This window comes from Eleutherodactylus coqui, chromosome 4 (assembly GCF_035609145.1).
Source record: "Eleutherodactylus coqui strain aEleCoq1 chromosome 4, aEleCoq1.hap1, whole genome shotgun sequence".
NCBI lineage: Eukaryota > Metazoa > Chordata > Amphibia > Anura > Eleutherodactylidae > Eleutherodactylus > Eleutherodactylus coqui.
In genome coordinates this window covers 284,274,962-284,298,920 of record NC_089840.1, presented here as the reverse complement: position 1 = coordinate 284,298,920, position 23,959 = coordinate 284,274,962, and the positions used below count along the sequence as shown (strand labels likewise).

At 47.2% G+C, this 23,959-nt stretch overlaps 2 protein-coding genes across 2 annotated transcripts in view; both read left to right on the top strand.

Annotated features, from left to right (window-relative positions):
• The window catches only part of LOC136624394 (zinc finger protein 547-like), a 223,838-nt gene that overhangs the window by 14,595 nt on the left and 185,284 nt on the right, over positions 1-23,959 (top strand). The window lies entirely within an intron of this gene.
• Positions 10,842-22,987, top strand: LOC136624439 (oocyte zinc finger protein XlCOF8.4-like). Its single transcript, XM_066598418.1, has 6 exons — positions 10,842-10,996; positions 11,611-11,790; positions 11,880-12,003; positions 12,086-12,150; positions 12,521-12,665; positions 22,099-22,987. The coding sequence occupies exons 1-6, from the start codon at positions 10,919-10,921 to the stop codon at positions 22,593-22,595; spliced, it is 1,089 nt and encodes a 362-aa protein (XP_066454515.1). The 5' UTR covers positions 10,842-10,918; the 3' UTR covers positions 22,596-22,987.

Genomic DNA, 23,959 nt, shown 5'->3' with positions numbered 1-23,959 from the left:
CTTCATATCACAATTTATGGGTCCGCGTGGTAGACCTTTATTACAAACAGAGCAGTGTGAGCAGGTCCTGTCGTGGATGGCAGAAAATGCGTCCAGCAATGTATTGACCGCTCAGTCTTCTACACAGTCCACTACTCCCGGACTAGGGACTGCAACTCTGAATCCTCTGGCTGCTCCTTCTTCCTCCCAGCCTCCTCACTCCATAAAAATGACATATTCTGAGCAGGCAGACTCCCAGGAACTGTTCTCTGATCCCTGCCATGAGTGGGAAAAAATGGTTCCTCTCTCACCTGAGGAGTTTGTCGTGACCGATGCCCAACCTTTGGAAAGTTCCCGGGGTCCGGGTGATGAGGCTGGAGACTTCCGGTAACTGTCTCAAGAGCTTTTTGTGCGTGAGGAGGATGATGATGATGAGACACAGTTGTCAGTGAGGTAGTAGTAAGGGCACTAAGTCCGAGGGAGGAGCGCACAGAGGATTCGGAGAAAGAGCAGTTGGACGATGAGGTGACTGACCCCACCTGGTTTGCTAAGCCTACTGAGGACAGGGCTTCAGAGGGGGAGGCAAGTGTAGCAGCAGGACAGGTTGGAAGAGGCAATGGGGTGGCCAAGGGGAGAGGCAGGGCCAGAGCGAAGAATCCCCCAACTGTTTCCCAAAGCACCACCTCGCGGCAAGCCTCCGTGCAGAGGGCTAGGTGTTGAAAGGTGTGGATGTTTTTCAGTGAGAGCGTGGACGACCGACGAACAGTGGTGTGCAACCTGTGCTGCACCAAGATCAGCCGGGGAGCCACTACTACCAGCCTCACCACCACCAGCATGCGCAGGCATATGATGGCCAAGCACCCCACAAGGTGGGGCGAAGGCCATTCACTGCCTCTGGGTCACACCACTGCCTCTTCCCCTGTGCCCCAACCTGCCACGCAGATCCAATCCCCCTCCCAGGACACAGGCACGAGCGCCTCCTGGCCTGCACCCATACTCTAACCTCCACTTCCTACACTCCATCCAGCAATGTCTCTCAGCGCAGCGTTCAGCTGTCGCTAACACAAGCGTTGGAGCGAAAGCGCAAATACGCCACCACCCACTCGCACGCACAAGCTTTAAACTTGCACATTGCCAAATTAATCAGCCTGGAGATGCTGCCATACAGGCTTGTGGAAACGGAGGCTTTCAAAAAAGTGATGGCTGCGGTGGTCTCGCGCTACTCAGTCCCCAGTCGCCACTATTTTTCCCGGTGTGCCGTCCCAGCCCTACACCAGCACGTTTCCTGCAACATAAATCCTGCCCTCACCAACGCGGTTACTAGGAAGGTCCACTTAACCATGGACACGTGGACAAGTATTGGCGGGCAGGGCCACTATATCTCCCTGACGGCACATTGGGTGAATTTGGTGGAGGCTGGGACCAAGTCAGAGCCTGGGACCGCTCACGTCCTACCCACACCCAGAATAGCGGGTCCTACCTCGGTGCTGGTATCTGAGGTGTTTTATGCCACCTCCTCCAAACCCTCCTCCTCCTCCGCCACCTCTACCTCTCAATTAAGTGTGAGCATGTCGCCAGCAGTCGGTATCGCGCGGCAGCACAGCAGTGGGCAAGCGTCAACAGGCCATGCTGAAACTAATCAGCTGAGGTAACAAGAGGCACACAGCCCCCAAGCTGTTACAGGGTCTGACAGAGCAGACCGACCTCTGGCTTTCGCCGCTGAGCCTCCAACCGGGCATGGTCGTGTATGACAACGGCCGTAACCTGGTGGCGGCTCTGCAGCTCGGCAGCCTCACACACGTGCCATGCCTGGCCCACGTCTTCAATCTGGTGGTTCAGCAGTTTCAGAAAAACTACCCCCACTTGTCTGACCTGCTCAGCAAGGTGCGCCGCATCTGTGCACATTTTCGTAAGTCCACCACGGACGCTGCCACCCTGAAGACCCTGCAACATCGGTTTCAGCTGCCAGAGCACCGACTGCTGTGCGACGTGCCCAGATGCTGGAATTCTATGCCGCACATGTTGGCCAGGCTGTATGAGCAGCGTAGATCTATAGTAGAATACCAGCTGCAACATGGGCGGCAGAGTGGTAGTCAGCCTCCCCAATTCTTTACTGAGGAGTGGGCCTGAATGTCAGATATCTGCCAGGTCCTTGGAAACTTTGAGGAGTCCACCCAGATGGTGAGCAGCGATGCGGCAATCATTAGCGTTACTATCCTGCTGCCTTGCCTGCTGAGAAGTTCGCTGCAAAGCATGAAGGCCGACGCTTTGCGGTTGGAACAGGAGATGGGGGATGACAGTATGTCGCTTAATAGCCAGACCACCCTCATGTCTATATCTCAGCGCGTTTTGGAGGAGGAGGGGGAAGAGACAGCTGGGCACACTGCAGAGGGTACCCATGCTGCTTGCCTCTCATCTGCTCAGCATGTATGGGCTGAAGAGGAGGAGGAGGATCCTGAAAGTCATCTTCGTAGCGAGGACAGCAATATGTTGCGTACTGGTACCCTGGCACACATGGCTGACTTCATGTTAGGCTGCCTTTCTCGTGACTCTCGCGTTAGACGCTTTTTGGCCAACACGGATTACTGGGTGTACATCCTTCTCAACCCACGGTATAGGGAGAACCTTTCCACTCTCATTCCCAAAGAGGAAAGGGGTACGAGAGTGACGCAATACCACAGGGCCCTGGTGGAAAATGTGATGCTAAAGTTCCCATCTGACAGCGCTAGTGGCAGAAGACGCAGTTCCGAAGGCCATCTAGCAGGGGAGGCGCGAGGATCAGGCAGCATGTCCAGCGCAGACAGAGGAACACTCTTCAAGGCCTTTGCTAGCTTTATGGCTCCCCAGAAAGACTGTGTCACCACTCCCCAGTCAAGGCTGAGTCGGAGGGACCACTGTAAAAAGATGGTGAGGGAGTACGTAGCCGATCGTACCATGGTCCACCGTGATGCCTCTGCTCCATACAACTATTGGGTTTCAAAGCTGGACACGTGGCACGAACTTGCACTGTATGCCCTGGAGGTGCTGGCCTGCCCTGCCGCTAGCGTCTTGTCAGAGAGGGTGTTTAGTGCAGCTGGGGGAATCATCACGGATAAGCGTACCTGCCTGTCAACTGACAGTACTGATATGCTTACACTCATAAAGATGAACAAAGGCTGGATTTCCCCAGACTTCTCTTCTCCACCGGCGGACAGCAGTGTAACCTAAAGATTCTTTTCGTTGCAACCGGAGAAAAAAGCATTTTCTATCACCGGAAAAAAAGGGGAAATTAGCTTTGTCAGTCACTCTCGGATATTATTACTCCTCCTCCTCTTCCTCCTAAAACAGCATGTCATCACGCTGAACTGCCAATTTTTCGGCGGCCCAAAATTTTTTTTTACAATTTTTCACAGTTTCAAAAGTATTGATACTTCAACAGAAACCAATTTTTTTCAGAGGGCTGCCTCCAGGTTCTGTTACAAATTAAGTAACAGTGAGCTGTATCTTTAAAAAATGTTTCTGGGTTTCACCTGCCCTCGCGGTTGAGCAATTTTTCAGGGGTACACTTGTACTCTTGGTACACCAATTTTTCTGGCCCTCACCTATACTGTTATCTAACAAATTTTTCCGGCCTTCGCCTACACTCATGGTACACCAATGTTTCAGGGGTTCGCCTGTACTCTTGCTACAGAAATGTTACAGGGGTTCGCCTATACCTTTGCTACAGACATGTTACTGGGGTCCGCCTATACTTTTACTACAGAAATGTTACAGGGGTCTGCCTATACCTTTGCTACAGAAATGTTACTTGGGTCTGCCTATACCTTTGCTACAGAAATGTTACAGGGGTCTGCCTATACCTTTGCTACAGAAATGTTACAGGGGTCTGCCTATACCTCTGCTACAGAAATGTTACAGGGGTCTGCCTGTACTTCTGCTACAGAAATGTTACAGGGGTCTGCCTATACTTCTGCTACAGAAATGTTACAGGGGTCCTCCTTTACTTTTACTACAGAAATGTTACTGGTGTCTGCCTATACCTTTGCTACAGGAATGTTACAGGGGTCTGCCTATACTATGGGTGCAGAAAGACTTCCTAACGCGGTGTTTTACCTATCTGGCACAAATACACTGACTGACTAGGGCAGAAATGTGGGCCGAGGCCAAGGTCCTTGGCGGAGTGAATCTCTCCCATGTTTGGGCACTCTCATGTCTTCCTGTGTAATACCATCTTTGTGCACTGGAACTCAAAGGAACTAAAAGACTTCTTATTGCGGTTTTGAGCTATCTGTGTGGGGACACATGGATTTCCCATTGCTATGTAACTCAGGGCACCTTGGGTCACACAAGGTGGAGGCTGGGACCGAGCCTGACCCAGGGCCCACTCACATACTTCCCACACAGACTATAGCGGGTCCTGGTCATGGTTTCTTGGCCTTGTAATGCCACCTCCTCCTCCTGCTTGGGGTCAGGGGATCAGCACTGGGCAACATGTATTTTCTCCCGTGTTACCACAGTTATCTGAGACACTGGTTTGGGCCAAAGAAGAGGAGCGTTACTGCATTAATGAGACGTTCACTGCAGTACTAGCATCGGAGTCCGCTTTATGCCCACGATTGCTGAGGGTGTGGGCAGAGGCCTATGTCCTGGGGGAAATGCAACTTGCCAGGTTTGGCCCGTGGAATTTCTTCCTGGTTAATCCAGTCTTTGGAGCGATGAAAGCAACCACAACTAATTTAATGAGACCTTAACTGCTGTACTAGCATGGAAGTCCACTTTATGCCCACAATTGATGAGGGTGTGTGCAGAGGCCGAGGTCATGGGCGGAGTGAAAGTCTGCCATGTTTGGGCACTGTAATTGCTTCACGTTTAATACTTTCCTTGGGTTTTACGGGCTCGCCTATGCTGTGGGTGCACAAAGATTTCCCATTGCGGTGTTTTAGCTATCTGGCACAAATACACTGAATGACTTGGGTAGGGCACAGACGGCTTTCCTAGCGCATCGTTCAGCTATCTGACACCTACACATGGATTTCCCATTGCTATGTAACTCATGGCACCTTGGGTCACACAAGGTGGAGGCTGGTACGTCAATCTATCATAAATTCTCAACAGCATTGTGGGCTATCACCCACAATTTCAAAGAGTCTCGCTGCCTGGCCCTGCCAACCCTCTGCAGTGTGTGCCTCCGGTTCCTCCTCATCCAATACGCACTTATAAAGAGACATGAGGGTGGTGTGGCTATGAAGTGAGCGTGTGGCATGAGGGAAGCTTTTGTGTGTGCTGTGGACGCAGGGTCATGCGGGGGGTTGGACAGCAATGCCAGCATGTAACCCAGGAGAAGAGGCAGCGGGGTCACTTGCAAGCAGTGATTGTCCTTGGTTGCAGGTAGCGTGGTGCTTTGGCTAAGATGTGCCAGCGCGTGTGCCTTGCTAATGAGGGTTTGTCCCAAGTAAATTGTTAGGGGGATGACCTGGGAGCTTCAGATGCAGCCATGCATGCTGCCCCTGCCCTTCCCTTTCCATTTCTGTGGTGTTTCCATGACTTTCGCATGTTTTCCAGTGTTGCACAAGTCATCAGCTATGCGGAGCATCTGTCCCATACAAAAATGCTTGAGTCCCCCATTGACTTCAATGGGGTTCGTTACTCGAAACGAGCTCTCGAGCATCGCGGAAAGTTTGACTCGAATACCGAGCACCCAAGCATTTCGGTGCTCGCTCATCTCTAATATTAAAGTAATTCTACAGGCCAGTACAATTATGCCAATACCAAATTGTAATAGTTTTTTCTCTTTTTCACGACTTTTTCACACTTTAAAAATAAAAAAAAAAGTAATAATGTTAAAAATCACCCTCCTTTTGCCATATCTGTAATTAAAAAAATCAAAATCATAAAAGAAAAATACATATTTGGTATCCCTGCATCCGTAAATGTCCGATCTATCAAAGTAGCACATTATTTACCCCACACGGTGAACGTAATCCGAAAAAAAAATAAAGAACGCCACAAATGCACTTTTTCAATCAGCCTGTCTCCCAGAAAAAATGCAATAAAAAGCGATCAAAAAGTCGTATGTATTCCGAATTGGTACTAACGTAAACTACAGGACATCCTGCAAAAAATGAGCCCTCGCTGAACCACGTCAACGGAAAAATAAAAAAAGTTATTGCGCACAGAAGATGACCGCAGAAAATAATTTTTAAAAATTACATGTCTTTGAAAAAAAATACAAGTACTACAGCAAAAAAACTTTACAAGTTTGGTATCGCAGTAATCGTACTGATCCATAGAATAAAGCAATCATGTCATTTTTGTTGCAGTTTGTGCGCCATAGAAACAAAACGCACTAAAAGATGGCGGAATGTCATTTTTTTTCATTTTACTCCACTTGGAATTTTGTAAAAGTTTTTCAGTACATTATATGGTACAGTAAATGGCACCATTAAAAAATACAACTCGTCCCGCAAAAAAACAACAAGCCCTCAAACAGCGACATCGATGGATAAATAAAGGAGTTATCTTTTTAAACAGGGGGAGGAAAAAAAGGGGCATTAAGGGGTTAAATAATGTACTAACTTCCTTCTCTGGGTCATTACAACGCAGGGATACCACATGTGTAATTTTGTTTTTAATTTTTTTACAAAGTAAAGGTAGACAAGTGTTTTTTGTTTTTATTTTTTTTAATAATTTTTTTACTTTTTTTTTTGTCCCTTTAGGGGACTTCCACAGAGACCCATCAGAACCCCCTGATCACATTCTGGGGGTCCGATGGTGACAGCCTTTTACATGCTGCAGTCACATAGACTGCAGCATGTAAACGTTAACACAGCAGAGATCGGAGGATTTCTCGGATCTCTGCTGTAAGAGCTGGTGCCTGGTTGTCCTCTGACAGCCAAGCACCAAGCTCTCCCTGCCACAAAGACCATCAGTTTGCTTCTGACAAGCCGATGGTCTCTATGGCAACCTGTAAACAAACCAGTGCCGGAGCTTGAATTCAGAAGCGGGAGATTGCCGGCAGATCGGCAATATCTCCCTGCTTCTGATTTTCAAACTCTTGCACTGGTTCTCTGTGATCTGGAGCTCCCATAGAGATACATAGCCCGGAAATCTTCTGGGCTATATCGCTATGAGCAGTGGAGCTGGTCCCGGAAAATTTCTGGGCGTGCCACTCAAGGGGTTAATAAAAGATTCTTTTACTAAAAATATCAGCATTGCTTTATCTGTGTGAATGGACAAAGGTGTCACTCCATACCAGCAGGGGGTCATCTTAGCATTCCCTTGTCATTAGCTAGTTTTATAGCCAAGGTTTCCTGTAGTCACAAGACCTGGACAGCTGCAAGGGAGGAGAGGAAGATTGAATTCATTCAGCTTTCCTAGTATCCTGACAAATTACAACGCTAGCTAACTACATACAATGGCCACCATGCAGCCAGCCCAAAGCCTCTACATCACAGTATCTATCTCTCCTTTTTAGATGGACGATGGTGGTTGATTCCTACATATCACTTCCCTGTCACCTAGTAAGGGGGTGTAACTACTGAGGCCACTCTGCACATGGCAGCATAGCTCAAGCTGAGTTAGGGTATATATATATATACTCATGGTGGGAATGATGTGGAATGTCCACAGCCAAAAAAACTGTCCAAATCTGGAGCATTTGTGCGGATTTTCACTGGAAATCAGCGGCGTATCTCTGCAGCTGATTTCAAACTATATGGCGCTCCCCTCATCTCCGAAGGCTTCCCACTGTCGGCTCCGCTCCTCAGTCAAACCCGCGTTCAGCTCCGCTCTTCCGTCTCACACGCGCTCGGCTCCGCTCCTCCTTCTCTCACACACGCTCGGCTCCGCTCCTCCTTTTCTCACACACGCTCGGCTCCGCTCCTCCTTCTCGCACGCGCTCGGCTCCGCTCCTCCGTCTCGCACGCGCTCGGCTCCGCTCCTCCGTCTCGCACGCGCTCGGCTCCTCCGTCTCACACACGCTCGGCTCTGCTCCTCCGTCTCGCACACGCTCGGCTCCATCCTCTCTCTGAATACATCCTCACACAGCAGAGTCCTGCATCCACTGAGCGGAGAGACCTGGTCATGTGACCCCTTGTCTCCTCCCACACACTGATCACATGATGGTGACATCATCACAGGTCCTGTAAGCACAGAACAACCCCACGGCTCCTGTCCTGCTGCAGGTGGAGGTATGTGGGGTCACTAGCACTGTGGGGGGCAGATTTATGGAAGCCCATAGCAACCAATCACAGCGCAGCTTTCATGAGGAGCAGTTAGTGTTGGAGTATGGATGCACCGCAGTGCCCATCGCTCCCAATGGGTCCGGTTGCGGCAGCGCCCTCTGCACTAGGTGGTGGCAGCAGCGCCCTCTGTACAAGGTGGTGGCAGCAGCGCCCTCTGCACTAGGTGGTGGCAGCAGCGCCCTCTGTACTAGGTGGTGGCAGCAGCGCCCTCTGTACTAGGTGGTGGCAGCAGCGCCCTCTGCACTAGGTGGTGGCAGCAGCGCCCTCTGTACAAGGTGGTGGCAGCAGCGCCCTCTGCACTAGGTGGTGGCAGCAGCGCCCTCTGTACTAGGTGGTGGCAGCAGCGCCCTCTGTACTAGGTGGTGGCAGCAGCGCCCTCTGTACTAGGTGGTGGCAGCAGCGCCCTCTGCACTAGGTGGTGGCAGCAGCGCCCTCTGTACTAGGTGGCGGCAGCAGCGCCCTCTGTACTAGGTGGTGGCAGCAGCGCCCTCTGTACAAGGTGGTGGCAGCAGCGCCCTCTGTACAAGGTGGTGGCAGCAGCGCCCTCTGTACTAGGTGGTGGCAGCAGCGCCCTCTGTACAAGGTGGTGGCAGCAGCGCCCTCTGTACAAGGTGGTGGCAGCAGCGCCCTCTGTACTAGGTGGCGGCAGCAGCGCCCTCTGTACTAGGTGGTGGCAGCAGCGCCCTCTGTACAAGGTGGTGGCAGCAGCGCCCTCTGTACTAGGTGGCGGCAGCAGCGCCCTCTGTACTAGGTGGTGGCAGCAGCGCCCTCTGTACTAGGTGGTGGCAGCAGCGCCCTCTGTACTAGGTGGTGGCAGCAGCGCCCTCTGTACAAGGTGGTGGCAGCAGCGCCCTCTGTACAAGGTGCCCGCGATGTGAGGTCTAACATTGAATACAATGGGATAAACTCCGCCATCCTCCGCTGCAGCTGACCGCCACAGATGAGGATCCTTTTATCCCCGGAGTGATGCTATGCCATGAAAACATCCATTATCACGGGCATTACACATGGATGGGGGCGCAATATGGGGGCGGGATATATGGACACATATCGCACTTGCACATGTGAAGGTATCCTTAGGCTACTTTCACACGGCTGAGAGAGTCATGCGAGATTTGTGCAGTTCTGTGCAATGGAGTCATGTAGACGGGCGATGGTTTCGCGGCACGCTCTATCTTATTGCGCTCATCACAATGCAATGCCCATTGATTTCAAAGGGACCTTTAATTCCTCGCACGCCGCGCGATCTGCATGTGTGAATAAGTGTAAGCGCCGCGCTCTGTGTTGTTGTGCATTTGTGCAGGGAAATAGAATATATGAGAGCAATGATGCTGATCTGCCATTTCAATGTAAGTGAATGCGGGGGGGCGAGGGGGGGGGTTCATATACAATTACGCAGGATTTGTGCACATCCAAAATGTACCGTAAAAAGAAAACCACAAGCCACAATGTGCGAATCCGCTGACGGTCTCGGCTCAGTGTGCGGCTGTTTGCGCCTCGCTGTTGATTATATCCGGATTTCTCTGCATTACACTACATTCACAAATGTTCACGGCGATACAAAGCATTGCTTCTGTGAAATTGTGACCCTCGCAGGCGTGTCAGGATCGCAAGTGTTTCCCATTGACTTAAACACTGTGGAATAAATTGGCGCTATACGAATAAAGATTATTATTACTTTAATGGAAAACATCACATGATCATCCCCCGGTATCGAGCGCCATGCGATGTCCTTCAAGGTCCCACTGAGAACAATGGGTGCGGCGTTCTGGGGAAACTCCCACAGATACAACATGCCGCTCACGGGAGGGAATCCATTAAAAGGAATGAATTTCGTATTGGTCAGTTGCTCGCTGGTGTGACTCCGCCCCCAGATGATGGTCACACGCGGCACCGAGGAATATCTGTACTGAGTGTTTGATATGTTTGTGAACCACAGCCGAAAAATGCATCAAAAAATGCGTGTAGTTTTTCTAGTTACTACTTTTTTTTAACTTACAGATATTTTCTTAAAATTCCATGGAGTTTCTAACAGTCACAGGCTGGTTTTAAAAAAAAAATTGTGGGGGCCTTTTTTTTAACTACTTTACACAAGCACTTCAAACCCTCATCTGAAGGTCCAGGTGTGAATGTAGCCTCGCTGCAATGTGATTGGCTAATGAAGATTAGAAGGGCATTAAGAAGTTCTTGTATTCCGTGTATAAGGAAGCTTACTGATCCCCTCAGAGTGATGATACAGCTCTAAAACATACCAGCTGTACACAGAGATAGTGATTACAGTGCAGTTACCTCCAGTATTAGTTATTACAGTGCAGTTACCTCCAGTATTAGTTATTACAGTGCAGTTACCTTCAGTGATCACAGGGGATGTATCCTCTGATTGTGGTCATCCATTTATCTTCTTTCTCCGGGCCCAGACCGCCATGAAGACTTCATCCAGCAGCCACTGGGAGGAATTCTTGTCAGTCAGGAAGACAGAAGATGGCTATTAATGGTGCTAATGAACTGGGGGTCAGCAGTGGGGGCCGAGCAGTGGGGTGTGGAGGGGGCTGTGTTAGTGCTCAGAGGTGGTGCATATGAGAAGGTGGGGGGATGTCCGGTAATTGTATTATTACAGGGGGTTTTGTATGATGTTACATTGTCTCGTCTTCTTCCCATTCAGGATCCTCGGCTGATATCTTCTATATCAGATAATTATCCTGATTGACCCGACAAGGATGGATAGGAATCGGGACAAGATGGCGGAGAGTATATTCACCCTCACCCTAGAGATACTCTTCCAGCTTACAGGAGAGGTGAGAGATTCTGGGGGTGACGTCACGTTCCATCATTATTATCTCTGTCAGTCTCTGGTCACATCTACGGCCGAGGATTTACTGCCAATTCAGTCCTTCGGCCGCCTTCACATGAAGCGTGATTACTACGGGCGTTCCACAGTGGTAGCCTGCAGCTATTACGTAGTAAATACGCAGCGGCCAGATCTGCATCTAAATAGTTGGTATTTTGCCACGGACTTACTTGCCAAACTGTTGCAGATTTTATACTTTGTTTTTTTATGTGTTTAAATTTGACAACATAAATCCGTAGTATAAATAGTCTCGCTGCGGATTTAGAATCTGCCGCAGTTCTCAAAGACTAAGTAGATTTGTTATAGAAAGTACCGGCACCGCGTGAAAGACATTTTATAAATCTCCCCCGCATGGCCTGTACTGTAAATGCTGCAGCCAAGTGTGAAGACGGCCGGAATGCTGGAAACTATTGCAGCTGGTAAAATGTCGAACAGCCAACAGAATAGAACAACGGAACTGATGAACACAGATGTGAAGAGCCGACATAACTGCCGGACCAGACGGGGAGGACTCTAGAAATGTCTGCAGGGATATTTATGGATGTATCTCCCCATAAACAGGATTACACGGTAGTGAAGAAGACTTCTAGTGATGGCTGTCAGGCCCCGGTGTCTGATGGATGGGGAAGACCCCTGAGCCCAATCACAGGGCCTCCACCTCACCCCCTGATACTGGAGGAGATCAATGAGCAGAAGATCCTAGAACTCATCAACAAGATGATTGAGCTGCTGACTGGAGAGGTGATGCTGCTGGGAATTCCGGGAGATTATACTGTAACACTATGGCGGTATAACATGTCTGGGTGATGACGGTATCATTGTGTTGTCAGGTTCCTATTAGGTGTCAGGACTTCACTGTCTATTTCTCCATGGAGGAGTGGAGGTATTTAGAAGGACACAAGGATCTGTACAAGGACATCATGATGGAGGACCACCAGCCCCCCCTATCACCAGGTAATAGACAGGACTACATCCACATGGTCTTTATTATTTGTATGTAGAGAATGAATTCAGTGGCTGTCTGTGTTTTCTGCAGGTAGATCCAGTAAGAGAACAGCAGTGGAGAGATGTCCCCGGCCTCTTCTTCCACAGGATGATCAGGTAGATGGAGAGAAGGTCTCATGAAATCTCCCCTCTGGTCTGTAGGACGGCTGGGAAGGTCTTGTGTTTAGTCTTATTATATGACTGATACTTGTGTAATGAGAAAGCTGGAGATGGCAGGATTACAGCCGACCGCAGACATTAGATCTCCGCATCTTATCACTATTTTCTGGTTCTGGAGACTTCTGGTTGGAATAAAGAAGCAACAGGTTGGAGTTATACAAGAGACCTGCAGCTATTTGGCCCAGATCACTACTGCTGTCATGTCATTCCGGCTCCTCATACTAATTAATGACCTTTTCTGGCCATATAAAACCTTCCACACGACTTCTCCAACTGTGTGATGACTTTTACAATATTTATTTCACAGCTGGTGAAACTGGAGGAAGATCCGATCCCTATTGATGCTACAGAGACAAAACTGGAAGATGATCTGATCCCTATTGATGCTACAGAGACACATGTGAGGTGGTATCAGCCGTGTAAGGAGGAGATTCCGACAGATGACCCCCCAGGTGAGACTGCATGCAGAGAAGAGTCTGTGTTGTCGGGGTTTTCAGCTGTATATTCCCTTATTGAGCCACAATATATAATAAAGTGTAAATGTTATATAATATTTTTATGTAAACATATTTTCAATATATTCTGCTAGAAACAATTGCAGAAACATCTCAATCACACATCAGATCTGGATGATCTCCATCCTCTGCAGACTCTTTCATGTCTGTCACATGTGCTCATTGTGAAGCTGCTCTCATCTGTGAAGAGAACGGGGTGCCAATGGCCGACCTGCCGATTCTGGGTTGTCTGACGAATGCTCTTCAGGTTTCATGGTGCTGGGATGTGAGCTCAGCTCCCACTACAGGATGTCGGGCCCTCGTGGCCCCTCATGGAGTGTTTCTGATATATACAGCAATGAGCTAAACAAGCAGTTTTTTTACTTCCCCCTAATGCTTTGGTAGATCCACATTTTAACATTTATAGTTGTTTTTTTTCTAAGCTAGTAAATTTACGCTAAAATAAATTATAGGAATGGGTTGTTCATTTTGTTTCGGACATTTTGTTATACAATATGTATAGTTTTGAATTACAGGGCGGATATGGCGAAGATTTCGTTTGGCGACGGCTTTGGGTAATTTTTCTTTCCAGGTCATCATCCCGACGGCCCCATTTACATATGGAGGTTGCCCTCTGACCCAGGTAGGGACAGGAAGAGTTTAAAAGCACCTCCCTTTCCACCCATGCTTCAGTGTCTTCCTGTCCCTATGGTGGGACAGAGGAGCAGCTGCAGGAGAAGGAAGAAAACTTACCGCACGCTGTGCGATCCCCCTGGAGGGGTAGAGGTCGGGGCCGCACACTCACGAGTCCCTGCATCCGCGACCTGGGGCGCCGACTTAGCTGTAAGTCGCCTCAGCAGCGCAGGTCTCCCTCACGGAGCTCCTGGATCCTCGGCTCGCATAGCGGTGACGTCATCCGGCGTGGTGACGTCACGCGCTCGATGTAGGGGGCGTGGCTACCGGCAAGAACCTGGAAATGGCGCCAAATTCAAAGTTTCTCCCATCTAAAGCAGGCTCTACTCCATGGAGCTATCCTGCTGACTGACTAGAAGTGTCAAACAGCATGTCTACCCGCGACAGCTCAGCACGAGAGGGAGAAACAGACACCCTACAAGCCGTGAGTAGGCTATATGCCAAAAAACGGAATGCAAATTATTGCTGTACTGGATTGGATGCATATATGTTCCCCTTTTTCTCTCCCCTCTCCCCCATTGTGGTATGGATTAGAGTCCAAAGAGTAAGGCGGACCCCCCCCCCCAAAAAAAAACCCTATGCGAGGAATGCACAGGAAAGATACTAGCAGAGGCATCCGCTGTAGGATCAGGGCAGGCCTCTATGGCGTCCCTTCCCCAGGCTCAGCCAGGTCCGTCACGGGTCTCTAAAAGGCCAAGACAAACCGAATTGGCGAGCCCAATTTCCGGGAATCCCTGCAGCTCCTGTCTGAAGGAGAGCTAGAGGACCCGCCAGTACTTTTAGAGGATGAGAAAAAGTATTATTTCTCCTCAAATGACATTGCGCACCTCATCAAGGCGGTGAGGGAGACAATGCAGATAGAAGAGGATCACCCGCCTGGGACAGTGCTCGCTTCGGCAGCACACATACTAAAATTGGAACGATACAGATGCACACGCAAATTCGTGAAGCGTTCCATAAAACCAAGATGAAACGCTCGGCGGCCTCCGGTCAAGGAGAAAGACCATGTTCCCGGTCAACTAGACCCTACAACGGGTAATTGCCGATGAATGGCAGAAGCCTGAGAAAAGAATAGCGGTATCAAGGTGGCCAAGAAAACCCTCTTGGCCCCTGAAGATATCTCACAACTGTCTGATCCAATGGATAAGAACATAGCCTCGACTTCTGTGGCCAGATCGATGGTCCTATGGATAAATAGGCTGGAAGCCTCCATCATAGATCGGGCCCCTAGAGAGGAGTTAGCTGGTTGTCTTCCCCTCCTAAAAATGACTACCGTCTTTCTGACCGATGCATCAGCGGAGACAGTAAGATATGATGCACATTATGGCTGAAGACATGGGCCGCAGATGTGACATCAAAAAACAAGCCCTGCGCCATCCCCCTCTAAGGGGAATACATGTTGGGCCCGTCCTGGACAAGATCCTGGAGAAAGTCAGTGACAGAGCAAGCGACAGATAGCCTTACAGGAAACCATCCTTTCCGAGGCGCCAGCCACCTCCCGAAGTTAAAGGGAAGACTGGAAGATGGTCGTACCCCAAGGGAGGTCGGGTTAAGGAAGCTCAACCCTCTCCTGAACAAACAGGGGATAGATTAGCACGCTATCTAAGTCAGGGGCAGGGGATAACATCTAACCCCTGGGTACTCCGAATAATTGAAGCAGGGTACCGAATTGAGTTCCACTCTCTACCCCTTAGGAGATTCCTCATAACCTCCCCTGGGTCCCTACAAGAACAAGGGAACCTCATAAAAAGTGTACACGAACTCAAGGACTTAGGAGGCATTGCACAAGTCCCTGATTATGAAAGGGGTGAGGGATTCTATTCTCCCTTATTTCTAATCAAAAACCAAACGGTTCCATTAGGACTATCTTTAACGTTGAGGCCCTAAATAAATGTATTTCATATAAAAAAAATGTTTTAAGATGGAAACAGTGAGGTTTATCGTCTCACTAATAGACCGGAATACTGTAAAGTGCACTATGCATCCCAAAGATGCATACTGTCACGTCCCAATAGCTGCAATCCATTACAAGTACTTGAGATTCGCTCAGCAGGAGGGTGACAGGATCCAACATTATTAGTTTATGGCCCTTCCATTCGGAATCTCCACTGCTACTCGGGTGTTCACAAAGATAATAATAGAGATGGTAGCCTATTTCAGACGGAACCAAATCCGTATATTCCCATATCTGGATGACTTCTTGTCAGTGTCAAGGACAGAAGGACTATACTTATAGACCTATCTATGGTCTTGTCTACCCTAAACAGCTTAGGGTGGATAGTCAACAATCAGAAGACCGACCTGAGCCCTGGTACACAGAAGGTATACCTGGGTGTATTATTAGACTCCCACATCCAGGAATCTCGGCTTCCATCATCTAGGAGGAAGACCTCATCCAAAGAGTAACCTCCCTCTTTCAGGCTACGACGGTTTCTATCAGAAAAACAATGAAGGTGCTCGGCATCCTAAACAGCCTGCATACAGATAGTACCATGGGCACAAGCCCATACTCGACAACTACAAGGGTTCATTCTTGCCAGGTGGGACAGACGGCAGACCTCCCTGGATAGGAAGGTGAGCCTGTCCGTCCAAGTCAAAAAGTCCCTACGCTGGTGGACCTCGCAGAGGAACCTAAGCAAAGGTACCTCCTGGTCGCAAGAACCTACTATACCCATCACAACAAATGCCAGCAAAACAGGATGGGGAGCGCAAGTAGCCGACCTAAATCTACAGAGAATCTAGGACTCCAAAGTAGCTAAGCGCTCATCAAGTTACAGAGAATTAAGGGCAATCTGGGAGGCTCTTCAGGCAGCAGAACCTCCTGTAAGAGGAAGGCATATCAAAATTCTGACTGATAAAAGGACAGCTCTGTCGTTTGTTCGCCACCAAGGGGGAACGCGACACCCACACCTGCAACAACTGGCGATAAAAATACTCCGCTAGGCGGAGTCCAACGTGCTGTCTTTTCTCTCAGCAATCCATCTAAAAGGGTCCACAAGCGTTGTTGCCAACTTCCTGGGCAGACAAGAGCATCCTTCCAGGAGAATGGGGGCTGAACCAGCGAGTCTTCGACCAACTAAGTTGCCGGTGGGGAGAACCACAGATAGACCTGTTCGCCTCGAGGAAAAGTTCAAAATGCCGGGACTTTTACTCTCTGAATCCAAGAGCCAACCCGCGCGGGATAGATGCCCTATCCCAAAGCTGGGACATGGACCTAGCATACGCCTTTCCCCCTTTTCCCACTGATCCCTCACATCCTCAGGAAAATCTAGACCAGCCGGGTGTCAGTCATACTAGTTGCCCCTATGTGGGACAAAAGGGCCGTTCTAGTGTATTTAGAGGCTACCTGCTCTTTTCGCAAAAATAACCTCTTTTTCCAATTTCAGGGGTCGGAAAAAGGAAAGACGGCATCTAAGGGCACCATTGCGAGGTGGATCAAGACTGCCATCCAAGAGGCATATAAAGCCAGGGGCTTCGATCCCCCGGGGAAAAAATTAGAGCCCACTCCACACGCTCTCTCTCCTCCTCTTGGGCAGAAAAAGGCCAGGCGTCTGCCGAGCAAATTGCAAAGCAGCCACCTGGTCTAGCAACATACGTGTATTAGACATTTTAGGGTTAACGTCCAGTCGGACAAAGACCTGGGCTACGGACGAAAAGTCCTTCAGGCAGTAGTCCCGCCCTAAAGCCACGTATAATTTGGTATACTCCATATGTAATGGGGCCATCGGGATGACGACCTGGAAAGATACGGATTACTTACCGGTAGTCCCATTTCCAGGAGTCATCACGACGGCCCATAGTTCCCTCCCATATAGAATAATTAATGTTCTTTCAATGTAAATATGACCGAATGAAGGTAAAATTTGGTTTAGTAAACATTGTCCACCGTGATAATTTGTAAGTCACTAAAGCATGGTGGAAGGGGAGGTGCTTTTAAACTCTTACTGTCCCTACCTGGGTCAGAGGGCAACCTCCATATGTAAATGGGGCCGTCGTGATGACTCCTGGAAATGGGACTACCGGTAAGTAATCCGTATCTTTTTCATGTATATATTTTTATTTTATTCTGTAATTTTTTTAATGATTTTTGTATGTTTTTTTATCATTTAAGAGCACTGTGATGTCATAAGGAGGATCATTCACATTGTTTTTTTGTTTTTTTTAAATTGACACTTTTCTTTTCTACCTGGCATATCCATAGGATCCCCAGTTACCAGGGAAATCATCCCCCTGTAGGGACCATAGTCACTGGCAGAGCTGATCACGGTCTGCTAGGACCATGCAGCTCTGCTGTGCCAGGGAGCTCCCAGCGGTCAGGTGATCGCCGGCCCTCGTAGTGGAAATCATACTTTGGATGCAAAGTCTTGTCCGCAGTAGTCCCGCCCTGATTTTTTGTTTTGCTGATATGTCTCAGCTGGTGCTGTCATGAAGATGATAGGGAAAATTAGATTACCAGTAATCCTTTTTTCAGGAAGTCTCCACAACAGCACCCGTATATTCTCTCCCTTATTTTCTGTTTTCCATTTTAGTAATTACAGAATTAATTAAGAATATCTTATTTTTTTTTAAGTTAGATTCCTATCTCTTACTGGTTTGTTATATATACTAAGGAAGGGGGTGAGCTTTAAACTTCTCGGTGTGCTTCCTGTCCTATCGGGGGAAGATAATCTCAGCTGGTGCTGTCGTGAACACTTCCTGAAAAAAGGATTACCGCTAAGACTAATGTAACCTTTGGTAGCCATTACAACCGCAAGACTGATTGAGATACAGGCATTATCCTGTAGAGAACCCTACTTAAAGGTACTGGATAATAGGATAGTCATGAGACTAGATTCCTCCTTTTTTCCTCAAGTGGTGTCGATGTTCTACATGGAACAGGAAATAATTCTGCCCTCCTATTGTCAGGATTGTAAAAATGACAAAGAACGGCGTTTACACAACGTAGACGTCAGACGTGCAGTACTAACCTATTTACAAGTCTCACAAAGCTTTAGGAAATCAGACAACTTATTCCTTCAAATTCAGGGTCAGAATAAGGGAAAAGCAACATCAAAAGATACCATCGCTAGCTGGATCAAAACAGCAATTCAGGAAGCATACAAAGCCAGAAATCTGCCTTCCCCTGAGGGGATAAGAGTCACAAGGGCTCTCGCTTCCTCATGGGCTGAACATAGTGAAGCCTTAACGGAGCAGATATGCAAAGCTGCAATGTGGTCTAGTGTCCACACACTAAGTTCTAAGCATTATCGCTTAGTTCTCCATTCCAGTAGGGAGCTGGACTTTGGGCGAAAGGTGCTCTAGGCTGTGATTTTCTCCCTTAATGTTACCATTATAATCTGGTATTGCCTCTGTGTGTCTTGTCAGGATGGATGGAATGGTAGAACCAGAATTAATTTTACCGTTAATTTCTTTTCCATGAGTTCATCCTGACGGCACATACTTACCCACCCTGGTAAACTACTATATATTGTGCATGTAAACATAGTAGTACGTTGTTTTTTTTGGAAACAATAAAGAGATTGGGCCACCGATCTGTTGTGATAATTGGAAGCCACTGGAGAATGGTGGTAGGAGGCGGCCTTTTGAACTCTCCTCTTCCTGTCTTAACGAGGTCAAGAGGGCAACCTACATGTGTGCGGTCATCATGGACTCATGGAAAAGGAGTTAACGCTAACACTAATTCTATTTTTTTGTTCAGCCCACATATATCAGGTGCATGGACACTCAAGAAGATAAATAATGTAAATTGATCCACAGTCTAAAAGATTTTTTGACTATAATATTTTTTTTCATTTTGTATAAATATCCCCTTCCCGTTGTGGCAAATATTCTGGCAGTATTTACAATTTCGTATGTCATATCTGAAGGCATTGTAGATGCCCCCCAGCGCCTTGACACACACACGGATGTACCGGCAATATGCTGGGATAGGAGTTGGCATCTTCCGTTTGGGTGGGTGAGAGGGTGCTGGTATATTTTTGAGAGTTTTATTTCTTCGGATCACCACACAGTCAACTGGGAGATATTGTCAAATAGAAAGGGGTGACGCCCAATGTTTCGATAGGATGTTCCTCAGGTGGGAATGTTGAGTATTAATGCGGAATCTGAACAATGTTTTGGGGGTCTGGTCCTCAGTTTTCCCAGGTTTCTCTTGTGGATTCTCTAACTGGTCTTGTTGCGCTCTTAGCATAGCTGAACTCACCAGCATCCCTGGGTGCCCCTTCTTTTTTGAAATCTCTCTTTCAAAACATTAGATTGTTCAATTTCTCCTGATTCTCTGAAATTACCTATATAGTATATTGAGTTTCCATTTCTTGGCAGGGCTATCAATATGGGATTGGTTGTTGTCTTCTGGTGACTAGGCATTAAGGGATTCTGAATTAAGAAATATTGAATGGCCAAAATCCCCTTCTCATGGGTAATGTCGGTGTATAAAGATTTCACATCTAGGCAGACCCAGAGGTAGGAATTCTTCCAAGGGAAATCTTTTATGAAGCTTTGTGCCCCGTATCCCTTAAGGTCCATATATACAGGATGACTGTCGGGCAAACGATGTCCAACACTCGGCCATTTGTCCGCGCACCCGTGTTGTCAAAGTACTGAATGGCCACTGTTTTATGTCAATGGAGAGGGGTGGGGGAGAGAGAGGAGAGAAATCGCCTGCACTGCCCCGCCCACTGCTGGCCGCTCGGTGAGCGAGCCAGATCTGCTAACTCCTGTGTGACAGCACATGAGCGCGGACACACAGGGACAAGTGTCAGGCATTGTTTGCCCAACAGTCGTCCCGTGTAAATGGACCCTTAGGTAACCCAGAAGGTATGTAATTGTCGGTCTTCATATTACAAAAGATTACTGGTAATAGATCAGATCCTGGTTGTGATAGGGCATCCTCGGGGGTTCTTAAGAGTTTTCTGGGTATTTTGGAAAAAAAAAGTATACGTTTTCTGGAGTATTAATGCATATCAAATCCTTTTCAGGAATGTGCTGCTGGTACATTAATAAGTATACTAAATCGGTGAGAATAACATGTGAGAGCAGAGCATTGCCACAGAATTGTATCTAGAAATTTCCTGCTGTTTCCGGGCCAGCGGGTACTCGAATATAGCTCGGCGACCATTTTTTTGGATGCACGCACGTACAGACTTCCGGTCGCCTAGTTGTAATAAGTACTTTATACTATCATGTCTCTGTGTCATATGCTTGAGAATGGAGGCAGATTAGTCAGTAAGCCCTCCGACACATGTTGCATACCCTGTATTGTATCTATTGTCCTACGCTAATGGAATAAACACCAGAAGGTACCGACTCTCCAAAAGAAACCTGGAGGAACGGGTGATAATTTAGAGGCTAACCTTGATTCTTGCGGAGTTTCACCAATGTTCGCAAACCCCTCATTCAAATACGTGAAACTTTTGTAACCTGCCTTTTTCAAAATTGTATGCATATTTTATATATAATTATAATAAAGTATTGACCTCTTCCCGCTCCAGGACGTACTTTTATGTCCTGGAGCATCAGGGCATGTATGCAAAGAGGTCGCGGCGCGACCTCTCTTCATACAGCGTGGGCATCAGCTGTTTATTACAGCTGACACCCGCGGGCAATAGCTGCAATCAGCTGCACAGCGGAACGCGGCTATTAACCCTTTAAATGCCCGAACATCGTTGAGATCAGGGGGAGCCGTGCAGGTGTCATGGCTGCCGGGGGCCTTCTGAAAGGCCCCAGGGCTGCCTTGAGAGACTGCCTATCAAGCCATCCCCATGGGGTGGCTTGATAGGCTGTCTGTCAGAATGCAGAATGATGTAATGCTATAACATTATGCCATACTGCTGGAGCGAGCAAAGCATCGCATGTTGTAGTCCCCCAGAGGGACTTAAAAGAAAAGTAAAAAAAAAAAAAATCAATAAAAGATAAGATCAATAAAGTTTTATTAATTGTAAAAAAAGTAATAAAAGTTAAATCATCCCCCTTTTGCCATATCTATAATAAATCAAAATCATAAAAGAAAAATACATATTTTGTATCGCCGCGTCCATAAAAGTCAGATCTATCAAAGTAGTGCATTATTTACCCCGCATGGTGAATTTCGTCGGGAAAAAAAATAAAGAACACCAAAAATGCACTTTCAGTCACCCTGTCTCCCAGAAAAAACGCAAGAAAAAGCGATCAAAAAGTCGTATGTATTCCGAATTGGTACTATCAGAAACGACAGGACATCCTGCATAAAATGATCCCTCGCACAACTACGTCGACGGAAAAATAAAGTTATTGCGCGCAGAAGATGGCGTCAGAAAATAATTGAAAAAAATTAAATGTCTTTGAAAAAATAAAGAGTAGTATAGTAAAAAAAAACTATACAAGTTTGGTATCCTAGCAATCGTACCGACCCATAGAATAAAGTTATCATGTCGTTTTTGTTGCAGTTTGTGCGCCGTAGAAACAAGACACACTGAAAGATGTCAGAATGTCGTGTTTTTTTCGTTTTACTCCACTTAGAATTTTTTTCAGTACATTAAATGGCACCATTGAAAAATACAACTCATCCCGCAAAAAACAAGCCTCATGCAGCGACGTCGATGGATAAATAAAGGATTTATGATTTTTTTTTTAAATGGAAAAAAAAAGGGGGGCCGCGTCATTAAGAGGTTAATATAATTATTATATTCAAAAATATTAAAATCCATTTAATTCTTGGCAGATGACGACACCAGGAGCTCAGAGGGACATCTGATATCTTCAGGTTTTACAGTGGAAGATGATGGTAACATACAAGATACATACGAAGAGCCTGCCATTATCCCAGATGTACCCTCAGCCCTTCCCAGCAAACATCTGTCATCTGATCCTTTTATAGAGATTCCACCTTCTGATTTATCACAGACTAGTAGGCAACATAACATTTACAGAAGAGATGTTAAAGAAGAAACAGCTGCCACAGGGAAGAAGTCATATTCATGTTCAGAATGTGGGAATTGTTTTACCAGAAAATCAAATCTTGTTAAACATCATAGAATTCACACAGGAGAGAAGCCATTTTTCTGTTCAGAATGTGGGAGTTGTTTCACCCAGAAATCAAATCTTGTTAAACATCAGAGAATTCACACAGGAGAGAGGCCATTTTCCTGTTCAGAATGTGGGAACTCTTTTACGCAGAAATCACATCTTGTTAGACATCATAGACTTCACACCTGCTAGAAGACATTTTCTTCTTCAGACTGTTGACAATATTTTACAAATAAATTAGACTTTGTTAAACATCAGAGAACTCGCACAGGGGAGAACCTGTATTCATGTCCAGAATGTGGGAAATATTTTAGCTTCACATAAAATCTTTTTAGACATCGGAGAATTCACACAAGGGAGCCACAATTTTTGTGTCCGGAATATGGGAAATATTTTCCTCGGCAATCAAAACATTTTGACCATAGAAAATGTTTTGCAGGGAAGAAACTATATTAATATTTTGAATCTGGATGTGTTCTTGCGCTATCTTAATTGATAAACACACTCGCCCTGTAGAGTAAAGCCCCAGGGTCTGTGCAGGTGACAGCTCCCTGCTAACAGCCGACAGAGGTAGCCGAAAGCCTGGAGCCGTCGTGGGAGGCTGCAGCATGTGACCACCCAACCCCCCCCTCCCCGCTCACTCGATCACCATTATCCAATGTATAATGGTGATCGCATAAAAGTAAATAAAAAGTTAAATAAAGTTCCAGCTCCCCTCATGGATTGGATCACTGAGTGGAGCTGAAACTGCTCACCTCCATCGTCTGCGATGTCCCTCAGTGTTCTAGTCCTACTGGGTGCATGTACAGAAGGCCGGGGAGCCTGGTCAATTTAAAATCTCCATGCTCCCAGCTAGCAAGAGTAGCCAAGAGCAGGGAGATGTCATTGAAGTAAATGGAAGCTGTCTGATCCGCGGTCCTTCCTCAATGACATTGCTGAAAAGTCGCAGATTCCGCATTTTCGCCGGGCGATGATGCAGGAAAGTAGTTATTTAAAAAACAAAACTGTACTGCGCATGTCCGATGGCTTGCCGTGCAGACAATCTGCAGTACAGATGAAAACAAAAGTGTTAGGGTATGCGCGGACACCGCTCCTCCTAGGGCTGAATTCCACTGGAGGATTCCGAATGCAGAATTTGGCTCTGCTGTGTGCAGGAGCCCTAACTTTTATTTAAGATTTAGGGGATTCCAAAAGGTGGGAGTGATTCTTTTTAGGAAGTCCAATTTTTTTTTTCTGCACCAGTGTGCAAAGGGGCCTGGAGTTTATTCAGTTGTGCCCTGAAATCCAATTTGTGTTCCCTTCACAAAATGAAAATCCTATCCATGTATCCTCGATTGGGGCTACAATGGGGGAATTGTTGAACAAAGAAGGATTGCTATAAAATTTGTCATGCCTCTCTCCAGTTTTCCTTGCTTGAAACAAAGGAAATGGTCATGGAAATGACCTATATGAAAAAAATGTATTTTTCACATGCTTTGTACAAGTTTTTTGCAAAGAAACTATGGGGCCAGAACAGTACATGCCTAGATAAATCGGCTAAGGGTTTTAGATTTCAA

Bases quoted from the DNA above. Each gene is read 5' to 3' on its own strand.
- LOC136624439 (XM_066598418.1), top strand. From the start codon at position 10,919: ATGGATAGGAATCGGGACAAGATGGCGGAGAGTATATTCACCCTCACC. The intron at 12,004-12,085 runs GTAATAGACAGG...TGTTTTCTGCAG, and splicing joins CCAGCCCCCCCTATCACCAG to GTAGATCCAGTAAGAGAACA. The intron at 12,666-22,098 runs GTGAGACTGCAT...AATTCTTGGCAG, and splicing joins TCCGACAGATGACCCCCCAG to ATGACGACACCAGGAGCTCA.